The sequence below is a fragment of the Asparagus officinalis genome, chromosome 2, assembly GCF_001876935.1.
Source record: "Asparagus officinalis chromosome 2, Aspof.V1, whole genome shotgun sequence".
NCBI lineage: Eukaryota > Viridiplantae > Streptophyta > Magnoliopsida > Asparagales > Asparagaceae > Asparagus > Asparagus officinalis.
In genome coordinates, this window is record NC_033795.1 from 31,529,256 (window position 1) to 31,543,805 (window position 14,550).

The window sequence follows — 14,550 nt, forward strand, 5'->3', positions numbered from 1 at the left end:
CAAAATTTTAAATCTTTATCTGTTTTCTCTAGTAAATATAAATTTTGTATATTCTGAGATTTTCTATTATTAACATATGTAAATCAAATCTGAGCTTATATATGTATTAAGTAGGATAGGATCAGATTATTGAAGCTTATTTCTATTAATTAAAATTAATTAGAATAGGATACAATAATAAGATAATATCTTAAAGGGTCAAATGTATTTTTGTCCATAGAAAGTTTTTCCCAAACTCCCTCTTTTAAAAGAAAGTATGATATGATATGATATGATATGAAGTATGATTAGGGGTCTCCAAATGGGCTTCGGGCCCTGACCCGGCCCGACCCAATCCCTTATATATAATTATAGTATGATATGGTCATTAATTTATACTTATTTATATTTTTAAGTCTATGTTGTCATTAATGTATACTTATATATACCTACAAATAATATATAACTATATACTAATATAAGTATATACTAATACATACTTATATAAATATAATAAGATTAATCTGATTTTTTATCAATTTTTAGTAAAAAGAATCGAAAAATACATAATACAAAAAATACAAAAATACAAAAAAAAACTCCGAGCCGGCCTGGAGCCCAGCCCGATCACCCCAGGTCCAGGTCCGAGTTAGGCATTTTTCCCGGTCCAGACCCGGAAATCTGGGTCGACCCGTTTGGATAGTCCTAAGTATGATGTGATATGATATGACATTACATAATTAATCTATATGCTTTTCTAAGTGTTTGATATATCTTAAATGTAAATTAATATATTGGTGATGTTAGATGCACATTTACATTTTCCTTTTGTCTGTTCTAATTTGTTTAACATTTTCCCTGTTGGAATTGGGGGTGAAGACCAGTCCTCAACTCCGATGAGCTCAAAATCCATGTAGGCGAACGTGAACGGCAACCTTGCAGGCGAGCGGGGCTGCATGCGAGGCGAGCTCGAAGTCGTGAAAACCTTAGGCGAGCTTGAGATCAGCGGCTTCAGGCGAGCTCGCGTCAGGCGAGGTCGAATCGCTGCAGGCGAGCTCGAGCTCGAGCGTTGCAGGCGAGGGCGACAGCCTGTCGCCAACCTATCGCTAGGGTTTCCCTGTAAAAGGGAAACTCCAGGGCCCGAGTTTCTTGATCTCCCCTTCTCGTCTCTCGCGTTTTTTTGCTGGCGGCGGCTCTCTCTCTCCTTCTCGTGATCTCTCTCTCTCTCTCTTTTCTCCTGTTCTCACGTGATTGGGAAGGAAATTAAGTGAAAGAGAATTTATTGAGGAGAGGATTTATTGAGGAGGAATCTATTGAGGGAAATCAACATTGTAGCTACAGTGTTCATGTGTATTTATTGAGAGATCTCAGTTTGAGGTCTGCTCTAAGCTTTGTAATTTCTTGTTGATTAATAAAAAATTAATTGTGTGGCTCCCGAGGACGTAGGCAGTTGCCGAACCTTATAAATATTAGTGTATTTTTTTCTATACTGTGTTTCTGTTGTTTAAGGGTTTTCGGTGTAAATTCCCAACAACTGGTATCAGAGCCTAAAACGATTTAGAGGAAGTCAGATTCAACTGGGAGCGATGGTCACAGATGAAGGAAAAGTGAGACTTGAGAATTTTGATGGAACAGATTTTGGATTCTGAAAAATACAGATAGAGGATTATCTGTATCAGAAAAATCTGTATCAACCACTTTTGGGGAAGAAGCCGGAGTCTATGAAGGAGGATGAGTGGAACCTTCTAGACAGACAAGCCCTCGGTGTTATCAGATTGACGTTGACCCGTAATGTTGCATTCAACATAGCGAAGGAGAAGACCATGACGGTCTTATAGCAGCACTCTCAAATATGTATGAGAAGCCATCAGCCACAAACAAATTTCATTTGATGCAACGGTTACTCAATCTGAGAATGACGGAAGGCGCGTCAGTAGCACAACACCTCAATGAACTCAACACGATCACAACCCAATTGAGTTCAGTTGAAATTGAGTTTGATGAGGAAATTCGAGCGTTGATACTTTTGTCTTCCCTACCAGAAAGATGGAACGTTACAGTCACGGTTGTGAGTAGTTCATCGGGAAATAACAAGTTAAAGTTCGATGACATTCGTGATCTGGTTCTCAGTGAGGAGATCCGACGGAGAGAGTCGGGTGAAGTTACAACCTCTTCAGTATTGCATACAGAGCCAAGAGGTAGAAATTCAACCAGAGGGAACGGACAAGGCAAATCAAACTATAGAGATAGATCAAAGGACAGGAGGTCCAAGTCCAGGAATCCAACCAATAGCTCGAAGGCTATCGAGTGTTGGAATTATCGAAAGACCGGGTTGAAGACCCTAATGCCACTAGGAAATAACCCTAGAGGGGGTGTGAATAGGGTTTATGCTAATCTAATCCGATTTAAATGCCAATTAAAACTTATTCAAGAATTATTCTTGCAAGATAGATATATAATATGATATGAGCAAGAATATGTAATATGAACAAAGGGATATATCCTAGCAATGAGATATATGGTAAAATATATGCAAGGATATATAAATAACACAATGGTAAACAATCTATAAACAAGACAAATAAGATAGTGGGCAATATAAACAATGTGCAATTGATAAAGGCAATATAATGATAAACACAAAAGAAAGTGTGCCAATGCAATCACAAACAAACGATATGTTCACGAGGTTCGGTCCCCACGACCTACATCCCCGCTCCTCACCTCGAGGAGATCTCCACTATCACAACCCGGTTTGGAAGCCGGAACTTCTCTACACACTCGGTTTTCTAGCTAACCGAAAACTCTACACACTCGGTTATCAAGTCAACCGATAACTCTCACAAATCCTCACAAAGTACATACACAAGCTAAAACCTCAAGTGTTGGTCCTCACGTATCGACTCCCTCAAGTGCTCAGAATTATCACCTCTCACTAGGTCACCGACGCAACTCCTCTCGGTATCGACTCCGTCCTCACCACACACTCCTCTCGGTGTACAGGTATATTACAAAGTGAACTTCATAATTAGGCACACAACAAATGATTGTTCTCTAAATAATGTGAGAACTCAATTAGGCTCAACTCAATGTTACTATCTCTCACAACCCCAAATATATTATGAATGCAAATACAATAAGCTCAAGTGGGTGTGTGTAACAATAACATCAATCAAATATAAACTCAATATAAAACTAGCTTTAATAAGATGATAATCAAACAAATAAATATAAAGCTAGAAAAGAGTTTAGAAAACTTCTCAATAGATAACAAGAGATGGAGGAAGAATAGTTGATTGCTCAAACTCCAATAGATGATCTCCTCAAGCTCTTGTGGAATTGAATTCACAAACTCAAACCCTCAATTGCTTAAAAGCTTCTAAACAAACAATAAACAAACCTTAAACCCTTATTAAAACTTTGTTAAAACATTCTCTTGGATTATTGAAGAGCTGAAAGCAATAGGGTATTTATAACAACCCAAGACATTAGTCAAAACCCAACTGAAAAGATAAAAAAGCCCCTAGAAAACACTGCTGAAAACTAGTCGTTACTGTGCAACGGCTCTTTCATAAGTCGACTTATGAGTCGACTTATATGAGTCGACTCAGCAGAAGAAAAATCATAACTGCGCTGCACTTCATGAGTCGACTAATGAGTCGACTAAACATGTATAGACCTGAAGTGCACAGAAAAACTCAACTTTAAATTGGATTTAAAAGTATCAAATAAATTCCAAAAAATATAAAACTTTGGGAAATGATTGTAAATATGATAATAAACATGTTGCAAAAACTGGTTTTCAAAAAGGACTTCCCAAATGTAAAATATCATTATTTTTCAAAATAGTCCAAAAACATGAAAACTAAACATACATGTTTTTGACATTTGACTTAAACAAACTTTTAAGACTCTACAAAATGATTTTATGAACTTAAAGAAAAATGTAAACTATTGTTATGAAGTCTATAAACTAGAAACATAATATTTTCACAAATATACATATTCTATGTAATATTTTCTAAAACACAATAATAAATATGAAATATGTGATTTCATATTTATGAACATGTATATATATATATATATATATGAAAACCAATATAATGTATGTGTGTATATGATTGAGCTTAAAGTACTAACACATATAATATAAACCTAAACTAATGTTATCCAAGCTTGATCTTGATCTTCATTATAGCTCAACTTGGTAAACCTACGGATGAAGCTTGAACTTGGATCTTGAGCATGAATTGCAAGGCTTCACCCACTATTTCCACCAACCTCCTTTTGATATGATCGTTATGACGTAATTCCATCCATCCTCCAACATGTTGTTTGTCTACAATTGATACAAAAACACAAACACTAGACAAATAACATTAGAATTAAATTGTTTGTAAATCATCATCAAAACAAGAAGGTCAACACAGGTATTACAAGAATCAGTGCAAGAGTAAATAGAAGGAGAAGGAGTCGAAGGCAGAGGTGAATGTCACTTCTACATCAGGAGGAGACGACGCATTGATATGCTCTTTGGAGAGCAAGGAGGAATCTTAGGTGTTAGATTCAGGAGCGTCGTTCCATGCTACTTCTCAGAAAGAATTCTTCGAGAAATATGTTCCTAGAAATCTTGGATATATATACCTTGGTGATGATCAACCGTGTGCTATTGTGGGTAAAGGTGTAGTAAAAATTAAGTTGAACAGGTCAGTATGGGAGCTAAAGGATATCAGGCATATTCCCGACCTGAGAAAGAACTTAATATCCGTAGGCCAGTTTGCTGGTGAATGATACACTATGACCTTCCATGGAGATGATTGGAAGATCTCAAAGGGCGCAATGACGATTGCCCGAGGCAAGAAGACGGGTACCCTATATATGACAATAGGTGCACGTTGTTTAATCTCAGTTGCAGCAGGCAATAAGACCTTAAATTTGTGGTACCAGAGACTCGGTCATATGAGTAAAAAGGGGTTGAAGATTATGCACACAAAGGGAAAACTCCCAGGTCTAAAATCAATGGAGATGGACATGTGTGAAGAATGCATACTTGGAAAGAAGAGAGTCAGCTTTCAGACAAGTGGCAGAACCTCCAAGAAAGAGAAACTAGAGCTCATTCACTCAAATGTTTGGGGACCAACTACCACCGTATCCATTGGTGGGAAACACTACTTCGTGACTTTTATCGATGACCACTCTCGAAAAGTGTGGGTCTATTTTCTGAAGCATAAATCAGAAATATTTGAGGTTTTTAGGAGATGGAAAGCTATGATCGAGAATGAGACCGGTCTGAGAATAAAGAAGCTCAGGACCGACAATGGCGGTGAGTATGAAGACACCGGATTCAAGAAGTTCTGCTATGAGCACGGGATCAGAATGTAGAGAACCATGCTCGGAATTTCTCAGCAAAATGGTGTAGCTGAGCGGATGAACCGTACGTTGATAGAGAGAGCTTACTTGATCAACTGAGGTCTATCGGTTCCATTAGAGCACAGAATACCAGAAGAGATATGGTGCGGAAAGGAGGTAAAACCCACACATCTCAAAGTTTTTTTTTTTTGTGTAGCTTATTTGCATATTAGTGATCAAGGCAGGAATAAGCTTGATCCCAAGTCAAAGAAATGCACTATGGTGAAGATGAGTTCGGCTACCGTATTTAGGACAACGAAAATAAGAAAGTGATCCGCAACAGAGATGTGATATTCAACGAGAAGGTGATGTAGAAGAACATACACAAGACAAGTGACTCAGAGAGCAAGTCAATATTTGTAGATGCAGATGATGTCCCGAGTAACCTCTCAGAAGAACCCAATGCAGAAGATCCTCATCCAGAAGAGCCTGTTGGACAGAACGGTGCACAGGAGCCCGACGCACCAGCTCCGACATTAAGAAGATCTTCTCGGCCTCTTGTGCCCAACAGGAGATATGTGAACTATCTTTTGTTGACAGATGAAGGAAAACCTGAAAACTATGATGAAGCTTGTCAGGGTGGAGATGCGAGCAAGTGGGAGCTTGCCATGAATGATGAGATAAAGTCTCTCATCTTAAACCAGACGTAGGAACTAGCTGAGTTGCCCACGAGTAAGAAGGCACTCCACAAAAAATGGGTGTACAAGGTAAAAGAGGAGCAAAATAGTTTCAAAAGATATAAAGCTCGACTAGTTGTTAAAGGATTCCAGCAGAGGGAAGGAATTGACTATATTGATATTTTTGCTCCCGTGGTGAAGCTTAATACTATCAGGATAGTGATGATTATTGTAGCTATTGAAGATCTTTATCTCGAGCAGTTGGACTTGAAGACGGTGTTTCTTCACGAAGATATAGAAGAGGAGATATATATGCACCAGCCAGAAGGTTTCTTAGAACAAAAGAAGAAGAACCTGGTGTGCAGACTCAAGAAGAGCTTGTATGGTCTAAAACAAGCCCCACGACAGTGGTATAGAAAGTTTGATGGCTTCATCCACAAGGAAGGTTTCCAAAAGTGCAATGCCGACCATTGTTACTACTTCAAAAGATATCAGTCCGGTTATATCATTTTACTACTGTATGTTGATGATATATTAGTTGCAGGTACAGATATGGAGGATATCAGGAGTTTGAAGCAGCAGTCGTCAAAAGAGTTTGACATGAAAGACTTGGGTCCAGTAAAGAAGATCCTTGGAATGCAAATCACGAGAGACAAGAAGAAAGGGTTCTTGCAGTTGTCTCAGACAGAGTACATCAACCGTGTTTTGCAGAAAATCAATATGGGCGACGCCAAGCCAGTCAGTACATCATTGGCCAGCCATTTTCGCCTATCAAAGGATCAGTCTCCTCAGTCGGATGAAGAGAAAGAGGGTATGGCTAAGGTTCATTACGTCTCAGCCATTGGAAGTTGATGTACGCAATGGTCTGTACGAGACCAGACATTGGTCATGCAGTAGGAGTGGTCAGCCGGTTTATGTCGAATCCAGGAAAAGCTCGTTGGGACGCGGTCAAGTGGACTCTGGGATATCTACGAGGCACCACACAAAAGTGGTTGTACTTTGGTAAGGGAGAGGTGGAAGTGCAAGGGTACGTAGATGCAGACTTTGGAGGTGAAGTCGATCACCGAAGAAGCACCACCGGCTATGTATTCACTGTCAAAACTAAAAAGTTGTTAGTTGGATATCACAGATATAGAAGATTATCACTCTATCCACTGCAGAAGCTGAGTATGTAGCAGTGACTAATGTCAGTAAAGAGATTATATGGATTTAGAGTTTGTTAACTGAGCTGGGATTCAAACAGGAGAGGAATGTCTTGCACAGCGATAGTCAGAGTGCGATTCACTTGGAAATCTTCATAATAATGAGACATTATAAACTAGGGGCTTTTATATATTTCCCTTAAATATTCATATTAGCCCCTTACATCTCAAAAATTTTATATTTGTCCCTTAAATCTTTAATAATTGCATATTAGTCCATCAAATATTGGAAATCGTGTATTAGTTCCTCAAATTCTATAGGGTCTTACAAAATGGTCCATTGTTAGTATGTAAATTAAAAAAACCTAATCATTATTGGGTTAACTCCTAACCAAAATTTACAATCATCAAACTACCCTTCTCTTTGAATGTTTCAACCCGTACAACTCAACTTTGGGTTAGGTTTTATCGCTAACCACCGTAGAAGAAGAAGTCAGGTGAGTTGTAAGCGGGCGTTGGGTTTAAATCTATCAAGAAATGGTTGGGGAATATTATAGAGGGGGTAAAGTTATCATTTTGCCTCAAACCGTTAGATTCAACGAAATATTCCCCCCAAATCCAAACGTGATTTAACTTGAAGGATCATTTTGTCAAACTCTATAGGATTTGAGGGACCAATATTCAATTCCTAATATCTAGGAACCAATATGCTATTATTGAAGATTTATATGCAATTTCTAATATTTGAGGGACTAATATGCATTATTGAAGATTTAAGGGACTAATCTATAAAAAAACCAATAAATTAAGATAGTTAACATTCCATTAAAAGATACAAATATGAGGTATAGTAACCTCATAATCCGAAAAAAAGGTTGCAAATAGCTAGTATTGGCATGTATCTTCAACAGGGTTACTATGTCATAATAACTATAATATTCAAATACGCAACATGAATTGTTTGATTACAAAATGGAATTTAATGTAATGTACGAAAACACGAACATTAGATTAATAATTGCAAATAATATAATAAAAATAATATTTAATCAGTGATAAAATATTTCTAATTACAAACCGTGCTCTGGATACGCCTATATATAATATACTAGTTTAAGATTATGGCTAAAGATTGGCTAAGTAGCACTTAGAAACCTTATAGTTTGCATGACTTTCAACTTATATATTACATTCTCTTTCGTATTTAAATGTTCCTTTGGTTTTTTTAAGTAGCACGTTATTCTTTGCCTTTTGTTAATCAACTGTTGAAATATTCCCCTAAAATATGCTCATGTAACTTTAACATGTTTAAAATAAGTCGATATACCCTTAAAGGTACATGAATGAACTAAAATGCTCGTCTTATTGTGTTCATAATACGTCCAGGGGTTTGTTTAAAGTGCTACTTTAGAGGTTTTATGCACTTTTAGTTGATTCAAGAATTAGCAGTATAAATGATCAATTTTTTCCTCCAAATATTCCAATGATTCATAAACAGACGAAGTTGATCTACCATATTATTTTATCTTTTACCTGAATTATCAATTGCGGAGTTGGTTTTGAACTATCAATCACACAACTAAACTTTGATGCTACTGTTTGGAATAAAAAGAAAGAGAACTACTTATTGCAAACTCAATTTTAACTTCATCACCACAACATTTCTGGAAACTTATGGCCAAGTACATTGTAGGAAAACAGGGAACAAATTTAATAATCCAAACCTGCAAAACTCAACTTCCCAAAAGACTGGCAAATTTTCTAATTTTAAATCCCTTAATATTATAGAAATCTAAAGGACACATTATTGATCACATTGTGAAAGAAAATCACTGGAAAAATGATGCAAAAACTACAATAGATTATATTACAAAGCAAATCATTTACAACGAGAAACAAGAGAGGTTATTTATGTACAATCTTCTCAATTTTTTTTATACCACAGAACAGAACTACAAATGCCACAGGTAATGAGCAGAAAAAACAGACTCCAGAAATTCTGAAATCTGCCAGAGACTAACAGAGGGCCAATCGACACTTGAGCTTATTTTGCTAAGACTCCAGAAATTCTGAAATCTGCCAGAGACTAACAGAGGGCCAATCGACACTTGAGCTTATTTTGCTATCCGAATTCAACAATCATCCAATCCCAGAGACTAACAGAGGGCCAATCGACACTTGAGCTTATTTTGCTATCCGAATTCAACAATCATCCAATCTGCAGGAAGAAAGATGAGACAAGTAAGAGCAAAGTAGCAACTCCGAAGAAATCCCAACTGCTGTCGCCATCAAAGATTAGAATATAGAATGTTATCGGTTGTTCAGTAGAATTCATAATACAATACTCCTAAAGGTGATACTGCATTTCTTTCACCAATAACTATGTGCTGAAACATTATTATCCGTTATCAGCCACAGAGAAATGATTAAGCAACCTAAGTTAAAATGATCGAATAGGAAAATCATTAAGGAAAAGGAGTGACTGTAGTAAACAATGACGAGGAGGAAAACAGTAAACAATGACGATTAGATGATTAATGACTAATTCCGCGACTTCGAGTGGATTGGATTGTCTTATTCATGCATATTATGCACAGTGTCATGAATGAGAATAATTGAGAAGGCTACCCGACAAAATTTTCAACCCAGTCACGACATAGCAAAATCTGGGGTGAGGTTTTCAGTGGTGAACAAAAATGACTCCACAGAGAGACAGGTCGAAATGACTTTGCAAAACATTTTTCTCTTTTCTAACAAATTCAAAGACAATTATCATGCTTTCTATTTAAATCGCAATCCTTAATACAATCATATCTTCATCTCTAAATTTAGTTCTCACCATGATATGCAACGATCAATTACATTGAACCAAACGTGTTTGATATAGCATGTTAACGAAAATAAATTCCTTATTTGATATTATTGCAATCTACTTCCTTCTCATTGTCCGCCTGAAAGGTAACAAGATATGTATATTCAATACACATGGACAACAGTAAGATGTCACATAAAAGAACCTAGGTAAAAACATTTATGAAAGAAATGATAATTTTAAACTTGATGGAGGAGATGACCCATAACAGAAATGAATGGAATATTAGGATTCATATAGCTGATCGCAAAAGTTGGGATAAAGGCTTCATTGCTGATGCCGCTACAGTTGTTGTATAGAATCAAATTCTCAAATTATTATGTATATGTATTTTTCTGTCCTGTGGGTGGTTGCTTGGCACAGTGACCAGCATCTTAGGAGAAGGTTATATATGCAATAATTCTGCAAGAGTCATAAGCGTGTAATGCTGAAATCTCAAAAGATCAAAAGACATTCAGAATTAAAATCAGAATGCTTGAAACCAACAGTAGAATGATTCCTCAGATGTGACCTATGAAGCACGGACACGGACACGGCGACACGGACACAGCAAAACCCAAAAAAAAAGGACACGACGACACGGCTAGATTTTTTTTTAATATTATTATTATATATAGATAAATTTATAAAATTCAAACAACAAACTAAAATGTAATCCTCAAACACAAAATACTAAGCTACTAGATATCATGTTATAAATCTTTGTTACTGTACAAAAAATCCGACTTTTAATTTTATACTCAATTGCAAGAAGCAATTTATGTCTTACAAAATTGAGGAACTCTTCAACAAAAATCTGTTACAAGTATTTGACAGTATTCTCTAATTAACAATAAATTAAAAAAATAAAACCCTAATTAATTAACAGTAAATTAATGGAACCCTAATTAATTAACATTAAATTAAAAAAATAGTAAATTAAAATGTAACAATAGGAGCCCTAATTTAATTAACAGTATATTCATATTAAAAAAATTAAGTGCATATATATAAATAGGGAGACTGAGAGAGAGACGAAGAGATTGAGAGAGACGGATTGAGAGAGAGAGAGAGAGAGATCGGGAGAGAGTGACGGATTCAGAGAGAGAATCGGAGAGAGAAAGAGATTGGGAGAGAGACGGATTCAGAGAGAGAAAGAGAGAGAGACTGACCTAGCGTCGAGAGACTGGCGGCGTCGAGGACGAGGAAGAGCCGATCTCGAGCTCAAGAGAGACGAGGACGAGGAAGAGCCGATCTCGAGGACGGTAAGTAATGAAATTAGGGTTTGGGTTTGGGTTTGGGTTTGGATTTGGGTTTTGGGTTTTCTTTTTTGTTCGCGAACGAGTCGGGAACGAGTCGCTCACGAATCTGGGACGTGTCGGTGCGTTGACCGCGTCGGTGGAGTTGACTGTGTGTCCGACGCGTGTCGAACGTGTGTCCGCGTCCGACACGCATCAGACATGGACTCGGGGCCAATTTTGGCGTGTCCGTGCTTCATAGGATGTGACCAATGGCAAATGCAGATTACTTTTATCAATATATTTAGTTTGGAAATTCAAAAGTCACAACTTACATGGATTTGCTGCAGTCATCATGAATTTCATAGTTACAGGCTCCTAGCCATCATCCGTTCCAAAATATCTGTCTCCAAACTCACCCATGCCAGGAAGGACACGAAAATCTTCACTTAAACCAGATTCAATCTCAGATGTAACAACTTTAAGTCGTGGAAACCTTTTGCAAACAACATGCAAGCCTTGAGGAGCCTAATCATACAAAGAAGGATGTTACTGAACTGTCATGAGATAAACAGAAATAAGTGATATAAATTTGTACTGAAGCAATCTGAGCTTAACTACATTAACTAGTCATGTAAATATCATCTTTGTAGCAACATGAGTGACAGTGCCATATAAGGATAAATCATCACAAAATTGAATGCATGGTACATCCATATCCCAAGCATCCACATGCTAGAAACTACGTTAATCCCAAAAAAGAGATTGTGTGCAGTAAAATATGCAAGTGCTTTGTCAATCCAAAGGCAACAGCTTTGATGGAATATGATGCTGAGGCATAATGAATTTCAATTTCTAAGGCAAGAGGTCTGATGGAATATGACGTTGAGACACAATGAGTTCCACTTATTAGCATGCAAAGGGTAAAATTTTAACAAACTCTTTAAGGAAACACAACTACGATTTGCCAAGGACTACTGTGGGAAAGGATTGAACTGTTGATAGTAGTCCCATGGATCAATGGTCATGCCTTTTCATAAGATAAAATGTTATTTCTTTCATTAGCACACACACCAACTGGTTATTGTGACTATCATTTGTTCGCTAGTTCTTAAACCCATATAGGAATCTTGTAGTGTTCCTACCAAACGTCTAACTATGATTATCACGTGATTCCCAAGGGAGTTTAAAAACTAATGGAAAAACAACAATGACATAGGGACCAAAGGTGTTTGCAATAAACTAAACAGTGATGATAAGTGGACCCACCTCACTAGTTAAAACATCCTAGAATCTGTCGTTTTAAGAGAGCACTGGATTATTTTCTCATAACTGTCTGCTGGGGAATTTGATCTTTGTGTACAGCATAAATGTAATTGTTATTTCTTTGCATTGTTTTCTTCATACACAACAAAACTTTCTATGGAAACCGGAACCATTATATTATAGTTAATTCTATCTAGTTTTCCTGAAGAATGCAAACATTCTTGCCAATATATAACAAGCAGAATTTATGCGCAACATAAATTGTCGTTCTTTGTAGATTAGAGTGCTTTTGCATCTTTCATTCTCAAGATAAATTAAATGTTTTTACACTCTAGTAACCCTTGTTGCTGTAACTTTGTCTAGCTTTCTTAATGGTATAAACTTGCAAGGCAGTATATAAACTATTTTAAGATGAACTATGAAATCCCAAATCTTCTGGTACAATGTCGAACCCAATGATAGATCTCTCCATGAAATAGAAAGATTCTGCAAAAAAATATCCCCAGATTTCTTTGGGCTGCCTGGAGAATAAACCGAAGGAAAAATAAAACAATAGAATGAAGCAAACACTGTTATTCATTTTCACCACCTTCAAGCAATGAATCATCTCAGTATCCGTAATACAAGTTATATAATTCATTGACTTTCTTTAAATACATTTAAGTGCTGATACCGTTCTTAGGCAACATGAAAAGGAGGTCAAATTTAAGATTTCACCAATAAGGTTGCAATCTGAACTGCCACATCCAAACTGAAATCTAGATGAACAAGGGTAGACCTTAGTTCTAAAGTTTCCATGCTCAAGTCACGGATCTGTAACCAAATCAAAATTTGAGCTAAGTCAGATTGGATCTGAAAATCAATCCACCCTGAATCGGATCCCTGAGTAGTGAGTAGTTTGTGTCGATTGGTTGGAAACTACCAGAGATAAAAAAGATCGCAGGTGCAAGCTCCCTTTTTTTTTAAATGTGCAAGCTCCCTTTCTTTTGCATGCATGCACATTTTGACCTTACATCTTTGCTTGAATGCACTTATGCTTGCATGTGTGCACAACTTTCACAATGAAACCCTTAGGTCGTAGAAATATTTAGTTCTGGTGTATTTGACAATTATATTCTTGCTCAATTGTAAGTCCAATCCATATCTTCTTTTTTTATTGAAGAGAGAAAATTAATGGACAATATGAATCAGCCCGTCGAACTCCATCAGTTGCAGTATTGCTAGTGCATATTTTTTTATGCACAGAAGATTCATGTCCCATTTCAGAAACATAAAGACACACAGGGCGCATGCGCACAAACTTTTGCATGGGGCACGCAATTCAAGAAATATGATTCATCCTTCTTAATAAATAAATCTAAAGTAGCAGTTGTTTAACTAAAAACTGAATGAAAAGTTCACCAAGTATTCATACTTTCCTAAGAAAATTTACTACTTTTAACCGTAAGTTTACCATAAAGAAAAAATAGACCGTATTTTTTGTTTCTTATTTTTATCTCAACTTTATACAAATTTACAAAAATCGGCAGGTCATGATGTAACATTTTGGTCTTTTTAGTATGAGATAACCTTTCATGGTGCTAACGTGAAAACCCTAGAGAGATTATTAGCTCTCTTAGATGTTGTTTATAGTGTTTAGAGAAACAAAGTAGTTTGTCCCTAACCAATGTGGGATTAAACAACAAGGAATAAACAACTCTCTCAACACTTCCCCTCAAGCTGAGCATACATATAGTACATGTTTAACTTGTTACAAATAAAATTCACTCATATTCTCTCAAGAGATTTCGTGAGAATGTCTGCAAGTTGATATTCTGATGGTATGTGTTTGGCTTTAATGATTCTCTTCTTCATCTTCTCACGAATCAAGTGGCAATCAATCTCTATGTATTTTGTCCTCTCATGAAACACTGAATTCTCAGCTATGTGAATAGCGGCCTTGTCATCTCCATAGAAGCTCATGGGACGCTCCGGAGGATAACCAATCTCCGTTAATATATCTCTAACCTAGATCAGCTTGCAAATCAAATTTGCAATGGCTCGAT

General features: G+C 36.7%; 1 protein-coding gene across 3 annotated transcripts in view; it reads right to left on the reverse strand.

Annotated features, from left to right (window-relative positions):
- Positions 9,300-14,550, reverse strand: part of LOC109830627 (uridine kinase-like protein 3) — a 34,308-nt gene continuing 29,057 nt past the window's right edge. For all 3 annotated transcript variants that reach the window (XM_020397943.1, XM_020397942.1, XM_020397941.1), the window contains 2 exons: positions 11,575-11,767; positions 9,300-9,368 (listed from right to left, as the gene is read on the reverse strand). In XM_020397943.1, the coding sequence (XP_020253532.1) occupies positions 11,618-11,767 (150 nt within the window). In that variant the 3' untranslated portion in view covers positions 9,300-9,368; positions 11,575-11,617. The remainder of the gene's footprint in view (positions 9,369-11,574; positions 11,768-14,550) is intronic.